The sequence below is a fragment of the Plecotus auritus genome (assembly GCF_963455305.1).
Source record: "Plecotus auritus genome assembly, chromosome: 2".
Taxonomy (NCBI): domain Eukaryota; kingdom Metazoa; phylum Chordata; class Mammalia; order Chiroptera; family Vespertilionidae; genus Plecotus; species Plecotus auritus.
The window spans coordinates 161,355,915-161,381,665 of record NC_137771.1 but is presented as its reverse complement, the minus strand read 5'-3'; the positions used below and the strand labels follow the sequence as shown (position 1 = coordinate 161,381,665).

At 40.6% G+C, this 25,751-nt stretch overlaps 1 protein-coding gene across 4 annotated transcripts in view; it reads right to left on the bottom strand.

The window, feature by feature from the left end:
- The window catches only part of GRAMD1C (GRAM domain containing 1C), a 90,418-nt gene that overhangs the window by 3,355 nt on the left and 61,312 nt on the right, over positions 1 to 25,751 (bottom strand). For all 4 annotated transcript variants that reach the window (XM_080654348.1, XM_080654347.1, XM_080654349.1 and 1 more), the window contains 8 exons: positions 24,166 to 24,303; positions 13,020 to 13,138; positions 12,592 to 12,734; positions 11,728 to 11,831; positions 10,197 to 10,373; positions 8,775 to 8,832; positions 5,165 to 5,275; positions 4,841 to 4,946 (listed from right to left, as the gene is read on the bottom strand). In XM_080654348.1, the coding sequence (XP_080510474.1) occupies positions 4,841 to 4,946; positions 5,165 to 5,275; positions 8,775 to 8,832; positions 10,197 to 10,373; positions 11,728 to 11,831; positions 12,592 to 12,734; positions 13,020 to 13,138; positions 24,166 to 24,303 (956 nt within the window). The remainder of the gene's footprint in view (positions 1 to 4,840; positions 4,947 to 5,164; positions 5,276 to 8,774; positions 8,833 to 10,196; positions 10,374 to 11,727; positions 11,832 to 12,591; positions 12,735 to 13,019; positions 13,139 to 24,165; positions 24,304 to 25,751) is intronic.

Here is a 25,751-nt window from a genome sequence, read left to right as displayed (position 1 = left end):
GAAACATCAAGTGGTTGCTCACATATGCACCCCAACTGGGGATTGAACTTGCATTCTTTTAGTGTACCAGATGATGCTCCAACCAACTGAGCTACAAGAGCCAGGGCAGGATTTGTTGTTGCTTTTAAAAGACATAAACCAAGGGCTGGGAGAACAGAAAGAGTGGACAACAGCAACACAACTTGGGAACCTGGAAAGCAGATGGATGACTTCACAGGCCTGAAAAGGCTGAATCCTAAGCTAACACTAGAGAAAGCTGAGACCAACCAAATTTACCCTGAAGAATCCTCAAAAGCCTCAGGAATTAATGGCCAGGAATCTCTCGAAGTGGGAATTAAGAGGAAGGGGCCAAAATAAGGATTGGATGAACCTTTGGGCATCTGACCTCTCTTGCTACCTGGGCAGAAGTCTAAAATTTTATTTTCTGGACAGGATAAAACAGAGGTTCTCTGGCTGTCTGGCTCAGGGGATACCAAGACATCATTAAAGACAGTGTTACCATACCAAAAGCAGGGGGTTATAGGAAAAAAGTGTACAATGAATATTGAAACTATCTCCTCTGCCCTGACCTCCCCATTCCTCTCTCACTCAGTTCCTAAAATGCTGACAGCCAGCCCTCAAATCCTTCAGATAGGAGACTAGAAGAGTATCCTCTGTGGAAACTGACCAATCCAAGAGGAAACACCTAAAAATACTAAGATTAGGATTTCTCAACCAGCCAAATCTACAGAAAAGTTCAGGGTAGACCAATATGATGCACATGTTGAAAGCTTCTGATCCACACAAGCAGACAACCAAGGACTATAGACATATAAAGAAATTCTTTAACACTAAGGATGGAAATCAAAACAGAAGGGAACAGATTATGATGGAAAGTGAGTATGCAAGAAGAATAAAAAATTGTTTATTAGTAATATGGTCAGAGAGATAAAGATATAGCTATTTTAAAAAGATCACAATGCCATAAAAATTTCAGAGGAACAATAGCTCTTTGAAATTAAAAACTTATTAGCAAAAATTGAAAAACTTAATAGAATAATTTGAAGATTGAGTAAATCACAGAGGAAGCAGTATTTTTAAAAAGCAGAGATGGAAGCTGGAAGAAAAAAGGTTACAAAGATTAGACAACCTGTCCAATTAATTGAAAGGCAACATCTGAGTTTTAGGAGCTGTAGAAAGTGGAAGGAAGAAAACCATCAACTATCTAACTTAATACTTCCCAGAACTAAAGGGCAGGATTTTCCACATTAAAGGATTAGGAATGATAACATCCTCCAGAATTCTCAATAGTAACACTGGAAGCCAAAAGACAGTGGAGCAATGACTGAAACCTTCTGAGAAAACATTATTTCCAAGTTAGAATTCTACCCCCAGCCAAACTATAATCAAAGGACAGAATAAAAAATTTTTCAGACAGGTGAAATCTTAAAATATTTACCTCCATACTCTTTCTTAGGCGGCCTCTAAAGGATATACTTCATTAAAAAGAGGACATAAATCAAGAAAGCAGAAAACATGGGCTACAGGAAATAGAGATGGGCAACAGGAATCCCCTGGATGATAGCTGTGCACCCACACAGAGGGCCACCGGACCTGACTGGAGCCAGTCAGAGGCTCCACTGATGGAATGCCTGAGGCGAAGGAAGATTATAACAGATTTATATGACGGGATGAAATATTCGTAAATAATACTTATAAACTAATCAACCATAATGAAATTCAGGGATAAGAAAAAGCACAGAAAATAAAAACTAATCATGGTTTATTCTATGATGTAGCTCAGAATAGCAAAACTGGTCAAAAAAAAGCAAACAGTAAATAAATAATGTGATCTAACCAAAATTATAACTTCATTTGGGAGAATGGGGTAATTAGAAATGGGGGCAAGATGAGGTGAAAGGAAAGAAAATAAAATCCCTGTTTTCTTTTTTACTTTCCTAATAGGAAGTCAAAAGGCAATGTCTAAAACTGAAAAATCAAGACTTATCAATACATCCTATCTCATAAAAGAGTAATATGCAAATTGACCTACCTCCGCTACACCCACAAGCCATGCCCACCAGCCAATCAGGAGCAAGTAGGCAAATTAACCCAACCAAAATGGCTGTGGCCATGGAGAGAGCAGGAGGCTTGAGGTGCCCCTGGCAATGGAGGAAGCCAAGCTTTCCGCCTGCCCTGGCCTTCCTTGGCCTTCGCTCAAGGCTACAAAGTTTCAATTATAGAAGATAAATAAACCCCAGATACCAGGGCCTCCGCTTGGGTCGCCAGGGGGCGTGGCCTGCCTGCAAACCACCACAGGCCCCTCACCCAGGCTGCCCCACACCCCAAGGGAACCCCCACCCTGATCCGGGACACCCTTCAGGGCAAACCAGCCGGCCCCCACCCATGCACCAGGCCTCTATCCTATCTAATCCTATCTAATAAAAGAATAATATGCAAATTGACCATCACTCCAACACACAAGATGGCTGCCCCCATGTGGACACAATATGGTCGCCACAAGATGGCCAGCAGGGGAGGGCAGTTGGGAGGGACCAGGTCTGCAAGGAAGGGCAGTTGGGGGCAATCAGGCCTGCAGGGGAGGGCAGTTAGGCGTGACCAGGCCGGCAGAGGAGGGAAGTTGGGGGCGACTGGGCCTGGAGGGGAGGGCAGTTAGGGGTGACCAGGCCTGCAGGGGAGGGCAGTTAGGGGCAAACAGGCTAGCAGGGGAGCAGTTAGGCATCAATCAGGCTGGCAGGGGAGTGATTAGGAAGTGATCAGGCTGGCAGGCAGAAGCGGTTAGGGGCAATCAGGAAGGCAGGCAGGTGAGCAGTTGGGAGCCAGCAGTCATGGATTGTGAAAGGGATCCCAGATTGGAGAGGGTGCAGGCTGGGCTGAGGGACACCCCCCCCCCATGCACAAATTTCATGCACCGGGCCTCTAGTGTTGTTTATAAATGTGAAGGTACACACCAACAGTATAAACTAAAAGTTAAAGGCTGTTGTCTTTAGGAAAGAAATAGGGATGAGGGTGCTGGGATTGCTATTTTCTCAACAAACCTTGTAGAACAATTTAACTCTTTAAAATATGTGAACTGGATATTTGGGAGAAAATAAAAACTTTAAAAAGTGAATGAGTTATGAAAGATAAAGTAGTGACAGGCAGAGCAGACAACTCTAAAAGAGTTCAGCTGTGAAAGGGAGTAGAGAGATGATGAGTAGAGAGGGAAGGATATGCATGGTGTAGGTTTTTTAATGTAGGAGATAACAGAGCACAGTCATGTGCTGATGGTAAAAACCCAACTGGGTGAGGGAGACTGAAAATGGGGAAGCTAGAAGGGAGATGCATGGAGTCTCCTGCTAACATGCTGGGATTCGCCTCCCATAGGCTGAGGAATGAATGTAATAAGAGTGGAGAAGATAGGGGTGCAGCTATAGGAGAGTCTCTAGACTGGGTTACAGAAGGAGAGGGAAAATCTCTTTTTCCCTCAATGCATAGTCATCAGTTAAGAGTGAGGGGGATATGGGAGGAGATGAGGAGGAGAAAAGTGAGAATATGATCTACTCCCTGCTGAGAGTGGGAGTAGAAAGTTGCTAAGGAGCTATAGATACTGTGCATCTGAAGAGTACTTCATTGAAGTTGTAACCTTCAGTGCCCTGAGTGATATCCTAAGAAATGCTCAATAGTTGAATCTCCTAAAAAAGAAATTTACACATAGAAGAAAAAGATGAAAGGTAATAAAATGTTAAAAGTAATTATGTCTGAATGCTAGAACTTGGGTTTTCTTTTATTCTCTATTTTTCAATTTTGAAAAGTAAGCATATACGTATATTATAATGGAAATATTCATCTTTATTTTTCAAAGGGAATCCTAAACTTTGGTTCATGGAACTAAGTGGCATATATTAATAATACTGTGTTCAAGAGATAATGTTTATAGCAAAACATTGAAATATAGTAAATATTCATTCTTCAGTGGAAAACTGGTACAAATAGGGCACATTTATATAGTTGAATTCTATGCAGCTGTTAAAAGTAGAGAAAGTGCTTTATATACTGATAAGGAGGTATCTCCAAGATATATGGTCAATAGATAAAAACAAAATAAAGACAGTGTATACAGTATCTATTAACCAAGAGTTAATATTAAGCATAAAATTTCATATAGAAGGATTAATAAAAATAATCAGGTTGGTGTATATATGATGATATGGAAACATCTTCAAAATATATTACCAATTAAAAAAATAAAGAAATGCAATGGTGTGTGTAGTATGCTCCCATTTTGTAAAAAAAAAAAAAAAAAAAAAAAAAAATACAAGTGGCTATCTATATATATAAAAGCCTAAGCGACCGTTACAACCGAATGACCAGAACGACCGGAATGATGTGCACTGACCAAGACCTTGCTGCTGGGGCCCTGACAGCCCTGACTCTGGTTCACCTGCACCCCAGACCCAGACAGGAGGGAAGAGGGAGCCCAATTCCTCATGGAATCGGCCGTGTCTTAGCTTGCTGCTGGGGCCCTGACAGCCCCAAATCTGGTTCACCCGCACCCCGGACCCTGGAGGGAGGAGGGAGCCTGATTCCTCGCTGAATAGGCCTTGCCTTAGCTTGCTGCTGAGGCCAACCTCTGTGGTCCCTCCCCACAGCCAGCTGGCCCCCCAATCAGCCCCGATCACTGGCCAGGCCGAGGGACTCCACCAGTGCATGAATTCATGCACTGGGCTTCTAGTAGACGTAATATGCAAAATCCAGAAACTGGCAAGGGCAGTACCTGTAGGAGGAAGTTTCTTCAAATAATGACATACGAAATACCTCTTACAAACAGAGATGTACAAGCGGACACAGAGCTGCCTACCTCTTCAAGCATCACAATGGAGTCTCGGAGCACTCCTTTTAAACGATGGGCCTGATCGTTATGCTTTTGGTTGTTTTCTGCTCTTGACACCATGTCAGAGGCTAAACTGAAAGAAAAATACCATTTAAAAATCAGAGGAATAGATGCTGATCTTTTATTTCTAGAAATCACTAGTGAGCCACAAATTTACAAACAAAATAGGAAATGAAGGAACAAAAACAGCGTGACTACAGAAAAGTTAGCAAGCCAAAATCTGTAAAACAGGAAATGTGTTTTACATTAAGGAATTATTGAAATAACAGGCTGGCGGGAGGAAAAACTTACTTTAAAGATTTCTCTTCTTGGAGGTGGAGACGGTAAACAGCCTGAGCAGCATATTCTATCCTTGACAGCTTCATAAACAGTGTCACATTCAACAAAACCAGGAACAGCAAGCTGGGCAGAGCAAAGCATACCTGGTCAGTCCCCTCTTATCCAGACCTAGAGCACTGCTAATGCAGAGTAAACATGCCAAGCCTTCAAAGATGTATATTACCCAACCAATTACCAATTATTGTTAGTATTTAAATCAATTATCCCTATTATATAACATCATTACTCTCAAGTATTAAATGGACACTGAGAAAAAAGTTAGAAAGTAACTGGAATGACAATAGTCCCTGACATCTCTCCTCTCTGTGTTGATGTGTGACCCCCAGCTTAGACCTCTACCAGGCAAGCTTTCAATATCGGTTTTTGGGTGCTTTTTGGCTTAAGCAGTTATAAGCCCATAATGCTATACTTCAAACAGAAAATGAAGATCAATATGTACTAATCTTAGGTAGATCATGATGTACCTGTTATTCCCAGTGGAAACCAAAATAAATTTTTAAAAATAACCATTCAGCAAAAATTTCCACAAGTTCAACTTGGACAAAGAAAGTATCAAATCCGAAATATATATTAATTGTATCAGATATAAAATGTTACATGCTACATGAACTTACTCTGTTGGTTCTCACAGCAGCCTTTCAAGTAAATGGATATATTTCTTATTATACATATATGCAAATATATAGGTGGCATATATCATTTTTTTCTGCTAAAATATTGATTTGCCCTTAAAAATATACAATATTCCCCTTTATACATCCAGAAGAGGATATTTTTTAAAATGAAAACTAATGTAGTAGCAAGAAAATCAAATTATGAAATTATTATGGCACTGAAATGATAAATACATGAACATTTCAACATTTTGAGTATAAATTTTCTGCAAAGTAATAATGCAAAAGACCACTGATAATATTTACTATTCAAAATTGTCATGGCAAACTGAACCAGAATATGAAAAGCTTTTTATAAAACTCAAAGGCACAACAATTATTTCCTATGTTCTGAAATCTGTAATTAGAAAAAACAGCTGATATAAGAACTTCATTCCAAAAAAATTCCAGAGTATACCACCTTGTCAGAACCAATTAAATGGAATCTTAAGATTCACATATGGCCATGTAGATGATAGTACTCTAAACATGATTGGTTAAATGGACTCCTATAGAACACTCTGACATTCACACTAATTGCCCACTATTTCTCTTCGTGTGACCCTTAGACCACTTTCATCAGAATAACCTGCAGTATTTTAAAATACTGATTCCTGATCCCTACTCAAGACCTACACACAATCTCTGAAACTGAGGCTGAGAAAGCCAAAGGAAAATCGTTTGGGCAAAAAATGAAAAAGGATCCCAAGTCAAATTTATAGAAAAGATTCCTTTATTAACTTTTGGTCGAGAATATGTTTGTATATTTTCAGAAAACAACTCCAAGACCATGTGGATACCTGCAACAGAGAGGAATTGACAGGACTGCTCCAGCCATGAAGACAAGAGGAGAAACAGTCCAGAGATGGAAGACGCTGACGACGCCTTGCCATACTAGCAGTCAGCAGCTGTGCGTCGCTGCAGGTTGCCCAGGACCAAACCAGAGAGGGTCGGACCTGCATTACCACCATTTGTCCACCATCCAGAACTGAAATATCATTGCTGACATGTACACATAAGGAACTGTTTGACATTGAAATTGGGACTCAAAAGAACGGTTGACCCAGAAAGAAACTCACTACAGACTGATTCATTTGCCTCTCAGCATAACCATTATTGCTTGTCTCATTTTCGGTTCTTTTAAGTGTATTTCTAGTATCACATGATCTCACTCATCTAGGGGAAATAATCCTATCTAATAAAAGAGCAATATGCAAATTAACCATCACACCGCTACACCCAGAAGCCATGCCCATCAGCCAATCAGGAGCAAATATGCAAATAAACCCAACCAAGATGGCTATGGCCACAGAGAACAGGAGGGAGGCTTGGGTTTCCCTGGCAATGGAGGAAGCCAAGCTTTCCACCTGTCCTTGCCGGCCTAGGCCTCCACTCAAGGCTACAAAGTTTCAATGATAGAAGATACATAAATCCAAACAGAAATGGTGGCAGCCACAGAGCTGGAAAGAGCAAGAGGCTAGAGTTGCCCCTGGCCATGGAGGAAGCCAAGCTTTCCGCACACCCTGGCCGGCCCAGGCCTCCGCTTAAGGCTACAAAGTTTCAATTATAGAAGATAAATAAATCCCAATAGAAATGGCTGCTGCCACGGAGCAAGCAGAAGGCTTGGCTCCACTCCAGGCTACAAAGTTTCAATTGTAGAAGATAAATAAACCCCAGATACCAGGGCCTCCACTTGGATCGCCAGGGGGCATGGCCAGCCTGCAAACCACCACAGGCCCCTCGCCCAGGCCGCCCCACGCCCCAAGGGAACCCCCACCCTGATCCGGGACACCCTTCAGGGCAAACCAACTGGCCCCCACCCGTGCACCAGGCCTCTATCCTATCTAATAAAAGAGTAATATGCAGATTGACCATCACTCCAACACACAAGATGGCTGCCCCCATGTGGTCAAAGATCCTGCCCCCATGTGGACACAAGATGGCCACCACAAGATGGCCAGCAGGGGAGGGCAGTGGGGAAAGACCAGGCCTGCAAGGGAGGGCAGTTGTGGGCGATCAAGCCTGCAGGGGAGGGCAGTTAGGGGTGACCAGGCCTGCAGGGGAGGGCAGTTAGGGGTGACCAGGCCTGCAGGGGAAGGCAGTTAGGGGAAAACAGGCTGGCAGGGGAGCAGTTAGGCAGGGGAGTAGTTAGGGGGTGATCAGGCTGGCAGACAGAAGCAGTTAGGGGCAATCAGGAAGGCAGGCAGGCGAGCAGTCAGGAGCCAGCAGTCCTGGATTGTGAGAGGGATGTCCGACTGCCCATTTAGGCCCAGATTGGGCTTAAACGGGCAGTAGGACATCCCTCAAGGGGTCCCTGATTGGAGAGGGTGCAGGCTGGGCTGAGGGACACACACCCCCCCCCGTGCACTAATTTTGTGCACCGGGCCTCTAGTGAACAATATAAACTGATGAACAAAAACAGACCCAGAGACAGTGAAGCATCGATCAGACTGTCAAACCTCAGAGGGAAGGTAGAGGAGGGTGGGGGTAAGGAGGAGAGATCAACCAAAGGACTTGAATGCATGCATATAAGCTTAACCAGTGGTCACGAACAACAGGGGGGTGGGGGCATGCGTGGGGATGGGTTTGGGATGGGAATGGGGGGATGAGGACAAATATGTGATACCTTAATCAATAAAGCAATTTTAAAAAAAGAAATAAATCAAGTTAGTTTAAAAAATAAAAACATTTACTGAATGTGTAATTAGTAATCCCTCAAATTTAATAATTCTTCTGAAAATCATACATCAACAACTATGGAACGAAGACTATAAAATTACTGTATCTGTAGGCCCAAACTGGTCAAATAGTGGCAAGTTCTACACAATAATATACAAATGCATCAATCCTTTTGTAAACTGTTAAAAGTGAAATCATAAGCTAAATAAGCATTCAAAATAAATACTTACAAAATACTCATCACCACAATAAGGGCTGTGTGATAGCTTTCCGTTTCCTTTTTCTTTCCTACAGATCACACAAAGAAGGCTGCCTTAAAATCAGGATTATGATTACAACCAATAAAATTTTAATTTCATTTGAAAAGAACTAGAAAAGAGATTTTTAAAAATTATTTGTAAAGACAAAGTGACTTAGGGTGAATTCCCTGCACCTTTTTATGGTTTCTGATATCCTGAGTAATATGAAACACATCTACAAAAAGAAAACTTACATGAGTCCTCCAAATTTGACCTATTCTACAAATTAATTTGCTCTAAAATTAAATATGCAATTCAACACATCATGTATGATCTCTAGCTGAGTTTTATCTCGGCAAACAATAATTGAGCTAGGTTTATGTATAATACTACCCTCCTTATAAAAAATTTTAAGTCATCTTCGCCTGTTCTCTATTGCCCATACTTTGAAATTCCAAAATTGGACCATTGGCTTGAACATAGTCACACTAAGAAATAAGAAGGCCAAGGGAGGGGGAAGCGGGAGTGGGTGGATGTGGGCAAAGGGGAGGAAAGGGGGACACCTGCAATGTCAACATTAAACATTTTTTATTTTTAAAAAGTGGGCGGAAAATAGCCTTAGAAGAGCATTTTATAATGTAGAAGGACGAGAAGGTATTGCAGCTTTAGAGTTCCAAGAGTGAGGGAATAATGTTAGTACAGGCAGGATGTCTTCAACATTGAGAGCAGCAAGGATAATAAAGTCAAATTCCACCCTAGCCCATTTTGCTCAGTGGATAGAGCGTCGGCCTGCGGACCGAAGGGTCCGGGGTTCGATCTCAGTCAAAGGTGCATACCTTGGTTGCAGGCTCCTCTCCAGCTTGGAGCCTGGTCAGGGGGTGTGCAAGAGGCAACCAATCGATGTGTTACTCTCACATTGATGTTTCTCTCTGTCTTTCCCTCTCTCTTCCAGTCTCTCTAAAAATCAATGGGAAAATGTCCTCAGGTGAGGATTTAAAAAAAGAAGTCAAGTTCCATCTTTGCAATTTTGCTGGACTGGCCCTGACAGTATATAAGGATTAAAAACATGTAATCACTGTAGTACATTCAAGGGTAGAACTCAAATGTCTGTAAGTGCTGAGCAGGAAATTTATGAGCAAAGTATCCAGCAGCTGGGACAAATGGTGGGGACTGGTGACTGGGGACATGGTCTAATGCAGCAGCTACTATTAAGTTCCAACTAGCTGTTGCTATGAAAGGATTTGGTCCAGGGGTGTCAGGTCTGAGTTTTTATGCAAAATGTCCATTTTTTAAAATGCCATGTGATCCAATAAGTACTCCTATTGACCATACGCCTACTATTTCGCAACTGCTCCAGAGACATCTTCTGCTTCCTATAAGTAAACTAAGAATCTTCCACCAGATAATAGCTACCTGCATTATCCGCTTTGTCATCTAAACCCCCATCTCCAGAAGAACGCCGAGAAGAAAGCTTAGGAACCGTGTCTGCTGTCCGGTTGAATGTTCGCCTTCTCCTTCGTAGGCCACTATGTTTCCCAGGGTCTTCAATGGACTGACTCAACATAGATTCTTCCATTAACAGATCTGATTCTAAGAAGGAAAACAATCTTTAGGTATTGGAAAAAGCTTCTCAGCTGTAAGATACAGTGGATATGGTGCTTGTTTTGTGTTCCGTTTGTTTTTTTAAGCCCTAGAAACTTCCTTTAACGGTTACTTGGGTTCTTACGGCCTACATTCAAACCTTACTCTTAATGAAAAGTTTTACAGAGTACAGTGATCCCATAATAAGGCTTCATTATTCTAGGAAGAATGAACTATATTAATAAATGATGGGATCATCAGAGAAAATTTGCCATGTGCTATATTAAATATTAATGTAACGATTTCAGCTATAGAAACAACAGGCTACCCACTAATATTGAATCATTAGAAAGATTTCCAAGATAGATTATGATACCTGATGGTCAATTTCAAAGGAAGGAGTAGCAAATAATAGTTCTAATTTACAATAAGGGTTTGCAAAAAAGGAAGCCCTAATAAAGAAAATCTGCAAACAACCTAAAAAACTCATTTTTGTCAATTGTTTCAACCTTTACCTTTACAAGATTTTTTCATTAGAAGCTCATTATCCAGTGGCCAAACTAATTTTTTATTTTCATTTTCTTTGCTCCTGATTAGGAGTTTAATAATGAAATAACCGAAGAGAGAAAAGCGAGGAAATAAAATAATCAATAATCTAGAGGATGATAGACAAATTACCTGAGTTGACTGACCACCAGCTTTGCTTTAACTAAAATTAATTATGCTCATGTAGGTATATTTTTTTCTCATTTATATTTTAAGGAATATCCAAACAGAATTACTGTATTACTTCCCCTAGTCTAGTACCCACCTCCACAAAATTCATGCATGTACATTATACCATTGTGTAGTACGCCTGCACAAACCCAGGAAAGCTGCATTGGTAAGGCAGATGTGGGTTGAGGACTGTCCATACATTAACAAACACAGGGGCACATGTATGATCCAGTATGTAGGCCCTCACTGCAGTCAGCTTCCTTGGCTCCCTGCAGAGTCAGGCAAGTGTGACATCTCCTAACTGTGATCTTGGGCTAATCATTTAACCTCTTCCTCTGTGTTTCAATACTTCTTGTTTAGTAAAATAGAAAAAAATAATAATACCTACCTCATAGGTTATAATGAGTTGATATTTATAAAGCACATAGAGCAATATCTGGCTTACAGTAAGAATTATATAAGTGTTTGTTAGACCAATGAAAATTAAATGTTTGAAATTCCAAGTGGGGTAGTCATAACCACACTTCAGTGGGAGTCATTCCAACATCATCTACCAGTTTCTGCTATGAATCCAAATTAATAATTAGTCCATTTTGTTAATAAATGCTATCTTTACAAAAATAGATAAATCAAGAAATTTACAAACCAAGCTGTTTGAAATAGTCTTCCAATGAACTCCAGGAATTCTTCTCAATTACAGATTTGATAATGGCCCATGGCTGTTTTCTGTATTTCAAGTCTGTGGAAACTCTAACAGGATAAGAATAATATTTATTTAAAGGACAGAATTTAGTTATATTAACATTGCAATTGAATATAAGGTTGTATTCAGTGGGGAACTGAAAGGACTTAAAGTCAGTTTTATATTATAAAAGAAAATATGTTCACTGATAATGACTTCTCTCAAAAATTACTATGTATGATTAATAACGTCATCAAATTTTCCTTCTAAGTACTTGACATTTTATTTCTTTCCTTTCTCTTGTCCTGAAGTTCCTTTACTTAAATAGCAGAAAAGGCTCAAAATAAAGTCTAAATTTTCTAAACGCCTTGTATAAAAAATCTCCAGTGCTCATAAATTAGTTGAAAATAACTACATTGGCTAAGACTAGGCCAAGCATCTGATGACCCATCACTAATTTTAATGCACCGACATTTCTTCTTTCCCATTGTGACCATGTGCTCCTCAAGAACTCCCAGAGCCCTGGGCATTAAACAGGGTCCCGTGCTTAGTTCTGGCTACTGAACTGTGAGCACAGTTCTTTCTGTAGCAGCTGAAATGACACATACTCTTGAATTGTGTAGTTCCAGGATGTCTAAACCTGCATGGGCTTGGACGTGGAGGGAGTAGCCCCATCTCTCTGCTGACCAATGGTGGATGTGTAATTTGAATGAAAAATAAAGCTTTGTTGTGTAAAGCTACCACTAAGATCTTAGGACTGCTATTATGTTACCAGAGCATAATCTAACCTATCTCTCCTGACTAAAACATTCATCTGCAGTAGCTCACCTCAACCGGCATTTCTGCTCTGAAGATGGGAAGATGTGGTATCTGTTCACGGTATAGAAGTAGTCATGGTAGGGGACATCGTGCGTCACCACTTCTGAATCTACCAAATAAAATTGTGTTCCCCGATTTTCTTTATACAGTGTCTGCCAAAATACGATAAAAAATTTTTTTGCATGTGCATGTTTAATATATCAGATTCCTTGTCCATTCCGAACATATATATTAGAATTCTTTTTCAGAAATTACAAAAGACATGCCAAGCCTATGTACAAAGCCAGAAGAGCCTTCACGTTGGCTGTGCTATGAACTGAGTTGATATTGTTTTATGAACTGGTGACTGGGAAAGGCATTTTCTCTCTTCCCACATGTGTGATTCTTCTGGAATACTGATGAAGGGACATATCTGCTTTTCTGTGGAGGGGACATACCTGCTTTTCTGTGGCAGCGGTGCACTTCCCAGTGAGCGGATTATTAAGAATTATGGTGTAGGTCATGGTTCTCAGTTGATTGCCTCCAGGTTCCACATTCCAAGGGGTAGATACTACATCTAATCACAGCAAGCATAAAATGAGTTAGTCCTAGAAATCTGAAGGATATGACTTGAAATGAATGAAAGAGGTAGTTTTTGAATTATTTAAATTTTATTTTTGACCAGTCCAAAAGTAAAAGTAATTGTTAGGCACTCTTCTTATATGTGACATATAAGATCTATTTACTTCTATCGGGTGTGGGGAAACTTTTTTCCGCCAAGGGCCATTTGATATTTATAACATCATTCAGAGGCCAAACAAAACTGTCAACTTAAAAATCACCCTGCTATATTTGGTCAAACATTTAATTAACTCACCCCTAATGCTGTGGCAGGGCCAGACCATATGATATCACGAGCCATGGGCCAGAGGTTCCTCTGTAAGTGTTGTCTATTAATACGTTTTTTACTTTTCTTTCTAAGATAAAAGTAAAAGTTGGTTCCTCTATAGACTTCTTTTTAAAGTCCCCAGTTACTGCCCTTGCCAGTGGGCTCAGTGGTTAAGTGTCATCCCATGCACCGAGAAGTCGCTGATTCTACTGACTGTCAGGGCACATGCTCAGGTTTGTGGGCTCGATCCCCAGTAGGGGGTGTGCAGGGGGTGTGTTTCTCTTTCTCATCAATGTTTCTCTCTCTCTCTCTCTCCTTCTCTCCCTCTTTCTCCTTCTCTCCCTCTCTCTCTCCAATCAATAAAAACATTTAAAAATAACTCCCCCACAGTGAACCCCAGTTCCAGGCGAGCCCCTGGGGACCCACGCTCTTGTGGGGGGAGTCTGGACGCTCGGGCGGAGACTCGGGAGCCAGGGAAGGCAGAGGTCTGAAGGCGCGCACGTGCGCGCAAGGGCAAGGCTGACGGGAAGCCAAGACTGAGACTCCACCCCATCCAAGCTGAGCACAGAGGCTATTGCAATTTGGCAAGTCTAATCCTATAAGGCTGTCTCCAGCACCGAATTTCTCCCAGCATAGAAACAGCTGATCCTTACAGCCAACTGGCCTGGAGGTAAATTCCTCCCAGTGATACCAACAACAATCAAGACTTAATTACAACAAGGCTGTACACACAGTCCACAAAGGGGTGCACCAAGAGTGTCCACCTCAGGTTAACTGGGGAGGCAGACCCACTGGGCCATATTGGAAACCTAGCACACAAATCTACTGTACCAACTCAGGGAAGCAGTGAAAATGTGGCGTCAAAGAATCAGATCACAAACGAAAGAAATGGAGGAAAACAAACGACTGGATATAGAATTCAAAACCACGGTTATAAGGCTTTTTAAGAATATCCGAGAAAAGGCCGATAAATATAACGAGACCCTCGAAGATATGAAAAAGGACCAACTAGAAATTAAACATACACTGACTGAAATAAAAAATATTATACAGAGACCCAAAAACAGACAAGAGGAACACAAAAATCAAGTCAAAGAATTGAAATACAAAGAAGCAAAAAGCACTCAACCGAAAAAGCAAAAAGCAAAAAAAAAATCCAAAAAGTTGAAGATAATGTAAGAAGACTCTGGGACAACTTCAAGCGTACCAACATCAGAATTATGCAGGTGCCAGAAGAAGAGAGAGAGCAAGATACTGAAAACCTATTTGAAGAAATAATGACCGAAAACTTCCCCCAGCTGGTGAAAGAAACAGACTTACAAGTCCAGGAAGCGCACAGAACCCCAAACAAAAGGAATCCAAAGAGGACCACACCAAGACACATCATAATTAAAATGCCAAGAGCAAAAGACAAAGAGAGAATATTAAAAGCAGCAAGAGAAAAACAGTTACCTACAAGGGAGCACCCATACGACTGTCAGCTGATTTCTCAACAGAAACTATGCAGGCCAGACGGGAGTGGCAAGAAATTTTCAAAGTGATGAATAGCAAGAACCTACAACCAAGATTACTCTACCCAGCAAAGCTATCATTCAGAATTGAAGGGCAGATAAAGAGCTTCACAGATAAGAAAAAGCTGAAGGAGTTCATCACCACCAAACCAGTATTATATGAAATGCTGAAAGGTATTCTTTAAGAAGAGGAAGAAGAAAAAAGTAAAGAGAAAAATTATGAACAACAAATACATATCTCTCAACAAGTGAACGTAAAAAATCAAGTGAATTAAAAACCTGAGGAACAGAATAATCTGGTGAATATAATAGAATCAGGGGCATAGAAAGGGAGTGGACTGATAATTCTCAGGGGGAAAGGGGTATGGGGGGTTCATGAAGATACTGGACAAAAATCATACACCTATGGATGAGGACAGTGGGGGGGGAGGTAAGGGCAGAGGGTGGGGTGGGAACTGGGTGGAGGGGAGCTATGGGGGGAAAAAGGAGAAACAATTGTAATAATCTGAATAAAGATTTATTAAAATTAAAAAAAAAATAACTCCCCCAGAATCTACAAAGAGAAGTGATAGCACCAGCCTTATCAAACAGAGACCAAAAAACACTCAGCATTTCCATCATTTAAGACAAAGCCTTGTGTCATTATGCAAGAATGTGGCCTAGATCCCAACTTGTGGAGAAATCATGTCAATGAGAAGTCATATAATGTTAATGGCTTAGCTGCTGAAATCTTTAATTAAGGAAGGGGTGGTGGAATACAAATAACTATGTAGCCTATATAGCACACGCTACAGGATAATCTCTCTGTATTTATAGCAAGACCTTCGTCAAAATTCTCTTTTATTTGCTTAGCAACAACACAGTGAGTAAAAACACACTTTGAACAGAAATATATCTTTAGACTATAGCACTATACAGCAAAGGTCATCTTACAAGCCAAAGACTAGGAAAGTAGAGGTAACAGCATCATGAACTCTATTCAAAAATATGACTAAATCATCTAATGCTGTTAGCACAAATAGACTTGGGCAATTCATACATCTGGCTGCTATTCATCAGCATCCAAAAATATAGGAGCCTTTAGTTAACCCATTACCTATCATCAAAGGAATGAAGCCAGGCATTATGATCTACCCAATTTTACTCAATTTCTTTCAAACAGCTAGGTCTAGGATTTTAATGAGGGACCTGAAGCTGCCTTTTGAGTATATGGAAAATTTTACAACCAAATTAATAAAGCAACATCACAAACCATGGAATATATCACCCAGAATTTGCTATACAAATTATTTATTTACATGAAAGCTATAAAATTCTAAAATGCTATTCAAAGGTTACTTTGGTCATATTCCAGCCTGTTTCAGAAAAATTATACAAATAATCCATTGTGAATCAGCAATAGAATTGAAAGATATTGTTGAATGCTGCTGTTAAAACTATTCAACAAAGGGGACGAAACCAAGATGGCGGCATAGGTAAACACCTAAACTGATGCTTCGCACAACAATATCAAAACTACAACTAAAAGACAAAACAGACACCATCCAGAACCACAGGAAAGCTGGCTGAGTGGAAATTCTACAACTAGAAGGAAAGAGGAAAGCACATTGAGACTCAGAGGAGCTGCAAAAGGCTGAGGTAAGGAGACACACGCGCGCGGAGGGGACGGGCGGCTGAGTGCACAGGCAGCTGAGTGCGTGGCTGGCTTTCCCAAGCGGGAGGGAGATGGAAGCTCCCAACAGTGCTGAACTCCAGTCCCGGGCGAGACTCTGGGAACCCAGACTCATTCGGGGGGAATCTGGATTGTCAGGAAAAGAGAAAGCACACTGAGACTCAGGGGAGTTGTGGAAGGCAGAGGTCCGGAGGTGCGCACGCGCAGAGAGGACTGACTGCTGAGTGCACGGGCAGCTGAGTGTGCGGCTGGCTTTCTAAAGCGGGAGGGAGATGGAAACTCCCGACTGTGCTAAACTCCAGTTCTGGGCGAGACTCTGGGAACCCAGACTCATTCAGGGAGAAACTGGACTGTGTGGCAGTGGGTGAAACTCGAGGGCAGCTTTCTCTCAGAGGTGCCTGCAGAGATTACCGAGGGACACTGAGACCCAGGGGCCTCATAGGGCAGCGCTGATGGGAAGCCAAGGCTCTCTGCTCCGCCCTGAGATTCCGCCCCATCCAAGCTGAGCACAGAGGCTTTTGCAATTTTGCAAGTCTTGTCTCATAAGGGTGTCTCCAGCACAGAAGTTCTCCCAGCATAGAAACAGCTGATCCTCACAGCCAATTGGCCTGGAGGTCAATTCCTCCCAGTGATACCAACAATAATCAAGGCTTAACTACAACAAGGCTGTGCACACAGTCCATAAAGGGGTGCACCAAAAGTGTCCACCTCAGGTAACTGGGGAGGCTGAGCCACTGGGCCCTATAGAACACCTACCACACAAAGCCACTCTATCAACTCAGGGAAGCAGCCAAAATGTGGAGACAGATCACAAATGAAAGAAATGGAGGAAAGCAAATGACTGGATATAGAATTCAAAACCATGGTTATAAGGTTTTTCAAGAATTTCCTAGAAAAGGCCGATAAATTTAGTGAGACCCTTGGGGATATAAAAAAGGACCAACTAGAAATTAAGCATACACTGACTGAAATAAAAAATATTATACAGAGACCTAACAGCAGACTAGAGGATCACAAGAATCAAGTCAAAGATTTGAAATACAAAGAAGCAAAAAACACTCAACCGGAAAAGCAAAAAGAAAAAAGGATCCAAAAATATGAAGATAGTGTAAGGAGCCTCTGTGACAACCTCAAGCATACGAGCATCCAAATTATGGGGGTGCCAGAAGAAGAGAGAGAGCAAGATACTGAAAACCTATTTGAAGAAATAATGACCGAAAACTTCCCCCACCTGGTGAAAGAAATAGACTTACAAGTCCAGGAAGCGCACAGAACCCCAAACAAAAGGAATCCAAAGAGGACCACACCAAGACACATCATAATTAAAATGCCAAGAGCAAAAGACAAAGAGAGAATATTAAAAGCAGCAAGAGAAAAACAGTTAGTTACCTACAAGGGAGCACCCATATGATTGTCAGCTGATTTCTCAACAGAAACTATGCAGGCCAGAAGGCAGTGGCAAGAAATATTCAAAGTGATGAATAGCAAGAATCTACAACCAAGATTACTCTACCCAGCAAATCTATCATTCAGAATTGAAGGTCAGATAAAGAGCTTCACAGATAAGAAAAAGCTAAAGGAGTTCCTCACCACCAAACCAGTATTATATGAAATGCTGAAAGGTATTCTTTAAGAAGAGGAAGAAGAAGAAAAAGGTAAAGATAAAAATTATGAACAACAAATACATGTCTATCAATAAGTTAATCTAAAAATCAAGTGAATAAAAAAATCTGATGAACAGAATAAACTGGTGAATATAATAGAATCAGGGGCATAGAAAGGGAGTGGACTGACAATTCTCCGGGGAAAGGGGTGTGGGGGGTGCGGGAAGAGAATGGACAAAAATCGTACACCTATGGATGAGGACAGTGGTGGGGAGGTAAGGGCAGGGGGTGAGGTGGGAACCGTGTGGAGGGGAGCTATGGGGGGAAAAAAGAGGAACAATTGTAATAATTTGAACAATAAAGATTTATTAAATTAAAAAAAACTATTCAACAAAGCAGCCATCAACAAGGACAACAAAAAGTGTCTTCCACTTGTATTTTCACCAGTGTTGCCAACAAACCTACTGAATCTCATGTGCCATGACATCATCTAACTAACAACATCTTGGAAAAGTCAAGTTCCCCAATACCTGAGTAAAGCTCATCGAAGTATAAAAAATTGGGCATGAAATTTTAAGAAAAATGGCAACAGCATACAAAAAAAGGCAAGAGAGCCAAATAGTTCATTATTGAGTTGAAATAATGAAAATCAGGAATTTCAGAACAAATGCTTTAAGAATCCTTTGATGTAATAAGGTTTAAAATTGGTGAATCTTCACAACTATTAAGATGGCTACTATCACACAAAAAATGAAAATAACATTTTGGTGAGGATGTAGAGAAACTGCAATCTTTATGCATTGGTGGTGGGAATGTAAAATGATTTCACCACTATAGAAAACAGTCAAAAAATTAAACATAGAATTACCTTATGATTCAGAAATTCCACTTTTAGGTATATACCCAAAAGAATTGAAAGCATGGGCTCAAACGGATATTTATACATGTGTTCACAGCAGCATTATCCACAATAACCAAAAGGTGGAAACAGTCCTAACCAGTGTGGTCACCAAATGGTCACGGTTTGATTCCCAGTCAAGGGCACCTACTTGGGTTGCGGTTCGCTCCCCGCCCCATCCCTAGTCCAGGACGCATGCGGGAGGCAACTACTCGATGTGTCTCTCACATCTCTCTCCTCTCTCACCTCTCTCTCTCTCTCTCTCTCTCTCTCTCTCTCTCTCTCTCTCTCTCCCCGCTCCGTCCCTCTCTCCCCTCTCTCCCCTCCGTCTCTCTCCCCCCTATCTCCCTCCCTTGCATTCTCTCTGAAAATCAATAAAAAAAATATCCTCAAGTGAGGATTAACACACACACAAATAGTGGAAACAGTTCAGAACTCCATCAATATATGAATGGATAAACTAAATGTGGTATATACATACAATGGAATATTATTCAGCCTTTAAAAGGAATGAAATTATGAAACATGATAAAATGTGGATAAACCTTAAATACATTATGGTAAGTGAAATAAGCCAGTTACAAAGAGACAAATATAGTATTATTCCATTTATAGGCAGTACCTAGCATAGTCAAATTAAAAGAGAAAGTAGAATTGTGATCATCAGGAGTTGGGAGGAGAGGATAATGGATAATTATTGTTTAATGGAGACAGAGTTTCAGTTTGGAAAAATGAAAAAGTTCTGGAGCTGGGCGGTGGTGATGGCTGCATAACAATGTGAATGTATTTAATACCACTAAATTGTATACTTTAAAATGGTATCTTATCTTCATACATTTATCACAATAAAAAAATTGGTGAATCTAGGTGATAGGTATGTGTATTTTATTAGACTATTCATGAAACTTTTCTGAAGATTTACATCTTTTCAAAGTTAAAAAGTTGAATAAAAGGACAAAACTAAGCTTTGAAATACATAAGTAGTCATATAACTATAAACAAAGGCTTAAAAGAATACCGATTTAAAAGCTCCCTAATTAAAAAAATTATAATTAGATCCAGTTGTAGCCATTTTAATACTGATTAGATTAAATCTACAAATTGACTATGAAAATATTTTCATTATATACATAATATTTTAAAACATATATTTCTACATATATTTCTATTGATTTTGGAGAGGGGAAGGGAGACGGAGAGGGAGAGAGAGAGAGAGAAACATCAATCGGTTGCCTCCCATATGCCCTTCAAACAAGGATCAAACCCACAACCTGGGCATGTGTCCTGACCGGGATTCAAACAGGCAGACCTTTTGGTGCACAGAACAGTGTCCCAACCAACTGAGTCACACCAGCCAGGGCCACAATACTTTTTAAAAGAAGCCTTTGAAATCCATTATCAAGAAATATAACTGATTACCAGGTAACAAGTTCAGAAGACATCATAATGGTGTGCAATCATAAACACATTCTCTCTTTTGGAGAAAACCTTCCGAGTAATTCTAGGTCTAAATAACAATGTGCCTATAACTGTTTAGATTTAGAACTAGCCAGAAGCCTTTGCTTCCCAAAGCCACTTACAACACCAGATAGCACATATATTCATCCACACTGAAGCCAGAAGTGATGCCGGACACTAAACACAGTTGTGATTCAAAAAACAAACTTCGGAGAAACCAAGATAGGTAAACACCTGAAATTACTGCCTCGCACAACCACTTCAAAACTACAACTAAAAGACAAAACGGACATCATCCAGAACCACAGGAAGGCTGGCTGAGTGGAAATTCTACAACTAGAAGGAAAGAGAAAAACACACTGAGACTCAGGAGGTGAGGAAGTAAAGTGCAGAGGTACGGAGGTGCGATGGCAACTGAGGATGCAGTTGTCTTTTCCAATTGGGAGGGAGACACAAGCTCCAGACTACTCTGAACTCCAGTTCCGGGCGAGACTCTGGGGACCCAGACTCATACATGGAGAAAATGGACTGTCTGGCATTGGGAAGAACTCGAGGGCAGCTTTCTCTCAGAGGTGCTTGCAGCAATTACTGCGGGACACTGAGACCCAGTGGTCTCTTAAGGCAGGGCTGACGGGAAGCCATTGCTGTTTGCTCCACCCTGTTGATCCCTGAAACCCCGCTCCACCCCAGCTGTGTGCAGAGGCTTTTGCATATGAATGGCCTGGCCCTTTGCAATCTAAAATTACCTAACAAACTACAGCTGGGTCAGAGAGATCCAGAACATCCAAAAGAAGTCCCAAGGCCCCACAGCAGCTTGCATTGCTTCACAGCTGGGCCTCATCTGGGCACCTCCAAAACCCAAACAAAGAAGAGGAATCTGCAGATCTCTCCATAGCTCCTGCTGGGTGGCCTCAGGCAGAGGCTAAATTTGCACCTCATGGAGATCCAAGAGCCAGTGTACCCAGTGGTCAGAGTGGGACCATCCAGATTACAACTCCTCAGATCCATAAGGGACACACTCACGGGGTAGACTCAGTAAGCACCAAAGCCCCACTGAAGCAAATCCTGCCCCATAAGGGTGTCTCCAGCACAGAAGTTCTCCCATCGTAAACACAACTGATCCTCACAGCCAATTGGCCTGGAGGTCAATTCCTCCCAGTGATACCAACAGCAATCAAGGCTTAACTACAACAAGACTGTGCACACAGCCCACAAAGGGGTGCACCAAGAGTGTCCACCTCAGGTAACTGGGGAGGCTGAGCCACTGGGCCCTATAGAACACCTACCACACAAAGCCACTCTATCAACTCAGGGAAGCAGCCAAAATGTGGAGACAAAGAAACAGGTCACAAATGAAAGAAATGGAGGAAAGCAAATGACTGGATATAGAGTTCAAAACCACAGTTACAAGGTTTTTCAAAAATTTTCTAGAAAACGCCGACAAATTTAGTGAGACCCTCGAGGATATGAAAAAGGACCAACTAGAAATTAAGCATACACTGACTGAAATAAAAAATAAAATACAGAGATCCAACAGCAGAGAGGATCCCAAGAATCAAGTCAAAGATCTGAAATACAAAGAAGCAAAAAACACTCAACTGGAAAAGCAAAAAGAATCCAAAAATATGAAGATAGTGTAAGGAGCCTCTGGGACAACCTCAAGCGTACCAGCATCCGAATTATGGGGGTGCCAGAAGAAGAGAGAGAGAACAAGATATTGAAAACCTATTTGAGGAAATAATGACAGAAAACTTCCCCTATCTGGTGAAAGAAATAGACTTACAAGTCCAGGAAGTGCAGAGAACCCCAAACAAGAGGAAACCAAAGAGGACCACACCAAGACACATCATAATTAAAATGCCAAGAGCAAAAGACAAAGAGAGAATATTAAAAGCAGCAAGAAAAAACAGTTAGTTATCTACAAGGGAGTACCCATATGATTGTCAGCTGATTTCTCAACAGAAACTATGCAGGCCAGAAGGCAGTGGCAAGAAATATTCAAAGTGATGAATAGCAAGAACCTACAACCAAGATTACTCTACCCAGCAAAGCTATCATTCAGAATTGAAGGTCAGATAAAGAGGTCAGGCTTCACAGATAATAAAAAGCTAAAGGAGTTCATCACTGCCAAACCAGTATTATATGAAATGCTGAAAGGTATTCTTTAAGAAGAGGAAGAAGAAGAAAAAGGTAAGATAAAAACTACAAACAACAAATACATATCTATCAACAAGTGAATCTAAAAATCAAGTGAATAAAAAATCTGATGAACAGAATAAACTGGTGAATATAATAGAATCAGGGGCATAGAAAGGGAGTGGACTGACAATTCTCAGGGGGAAAGGGGTGTGGGGGGTGCAGGAAGAGACTGGACAAAAATCGTACACCTATGGATGAGGACAGTGCGGGGGGGGTCGTCAGGGTAAAGGGGGGGGTTGGGAACCAGGTGGAGGGGAGCTATGGGGGGAAAAAAGAGGAACAACTGTAATAATATGAATAAAGATTTATTTAAAAAAAAAAAAAACTTCTTTTAAGAATAACATGCTGCCAAAACTGGTTTCACTCAGTGGATAGAGCGTCAGCCTGCGGACTGAAGGGTCCCGGGTTCGATTCTGATCAAGGGCATGTACCTTGGTTGTGGGCACATCCCCAGTGGGAGGTGTGCAGGAGGCAGCTGATTGATGTTTCTCTCTCATCGATGTTTCTAGCTCTCTATCCCTCTCCCTTCCTCTGTAAAATATCAATAAAATATATTTGAAGAAAAAAAAAAGAATAACATGCTAGCTCCTCGTGGACCTTTTCAGCCATAAAACAGCAGTGCAGTATCAACAGGCTTCATCTTAAAAAATTAAGAGAAATAATGTATCCAACTCTTCTGAAATGTCAAGTTCAACAGGCAAACACGAATAGCAAGAAAATACAAAATAGATTCAGAAGATATAATAAAAGACTTTTTTAAACTATGAAATTTTCTATATAATCAAGACTCTAATAACTATTAATTAGAAAGTGCTTTGCTACTCTACTATGAATAATAAACAATTATTTTTTGTGCCTAGAACTGGTGGATATTTGGGCTTTTTTGAGTTTTGGGGCATTCTAAATAATGTTGCTTTGAATAATAGTACATGTCATTCAGAGTACACATGTATCCATTTCTGAAGGATATATGCCTAGTAGTAGAATTGCTGAGTCAGAGAGAATGTATAGGATCAGCTCTAGCAGATTCTGCTAAACCATATTGCAAAGTGATTGTACCAATATACAATCTACTAGCATCCAGCTGTTCCACAACCATTCCTTTAAAATAGGTTCAACCCAACTGAACTGCTACATTAATAAATAAATAGAGCTTTAGTTTTCAAAGGCTCTGAATGGATCTGACTAACTGGACAACTATTGTTTATATGTGAATTTAACCGAAATACTTAAACACTAGTTTACATATCACCAAAGTAAAGTCAGACCGGTCTGATTTTCCCCCTGATAATGTAAATCAATTTATATAGGCTCAACCTTCTAGAGAGAATAAAAATCTTCCTAAATTTTTCGATAAGAACACAAAAACCAACCTATTATATTTCTAGAATTGGCAAATCTCTGCATAAATCGTGAACTGGTGAAGAGCAATTCAAACATTTTATCAGCACTGATGTGAAAAACACGGTCGATATAAAGTCTTCCATGAAGATCTTTCTCAGGAATATTTTCTGTGGGGGGAAAAAAACAGAACCATAAGAGGAGAAACCAAGGAAAGGTAATTTTAGGGTTTGGTTTTGTTTGCTTGTTTTTGGTACAAAATAGTTTTTAAATGTGATTACAGTGATCAGCAGCACATTCAGGGCACTATAAAAACTCTAAATTGGTATATATATGTATGTATGATGTATAACTATACATAAGAGTATATAGTTAATTAAACTATAATGATCAATATTTCAATTGTCAATACCCAAAAGATGGAGAAATATTTAACTTTGAATGATATCAAACTCCCATAATGTATCATTCAAAAGAATATTTCAAAGGTTTCAAGGGCAAAAGTAGATGCATGGCACAGCATATAGCACCGCACTTAGCAGGACGCATTTCTGAGCGCTCATGCAGTCAGTAAACATAAAGCATGAATGGCTCTAGTGCCTGCTGCACTCACCCATTTACTAGCCTGAATACGTTCTCAAAGCTCACTCCCCCAAGTCAGGTAACACTGTATTCACACCCTATTCTTAATGCCACACATTAAAAGAAGAAATCCTTCTGAAAAGTATGCTTCCAAGGAACCTAATAATGATAATGAGGTTGAAAACTACTGGCCACAAATGAAGAAGCAGTATCTGCTCACCTCTCCTCATAGTCCTAGGGAACATTGTATAAAATAGCCCATGCTTCTGTGGCACTTACTATATGCCATACATTGTGCTAAGCACCTTACAAATATTCACTCATCCTCACAGCAATCCTGGGAGATAAGTGGAATCATCATTGTTTCCATTGCACAGATGAGCAAACTGAGGCACGGAGTGATCCCCAAAGCTCCACAGTTAGGGAGAGACTGAACTGGAACTGGAATTCACTACAGCTCCAGAACATGCAAAGTTAACCTCTATTTTACATTTCCAGGAGTTTAACTTAGAATAATCAGAAAGAAAAGACAGCTAGGAATACGAGCCTGGTAAAGTAAGGGAAATAGAGTCAAGCAATCCAATATGTAATTTTAATGATTTCAGGACTGGGGTTATTTTTTATTTCAAGGATTATGCAATACAAAATGGAAACTGTGCCCAAAGCTCCCCATATTTCAGAAATCAAGCTCTAAGAATTGTCTGTGTAGAGCATCCACCAATATTACAGCACAGGAAGCAGTCTGGGAAAGTAAAAGACTGGTCTAAGAATCAGAAAAACTTTTCTAGCTCTGTCTTCATCTCAACTATTGCTTTTTCTCCATCATTAACTGATATGTGTCTCTCTACTTTGCTATAGATGCACAGGACTTAGAGATATCAAGTAAATAGTGACTTACTCTTGTAGGCAAAAGCTCTTCACAGCAATTTCAAATAATGGCTCCTTTAGCATAGAAATGAATCACTGAAACTAGGCAATTTGCTAAGATTTTGTGAGTCAGCTTCCCAATTAGGCTTGATAAAGAGCCTTTCTGACA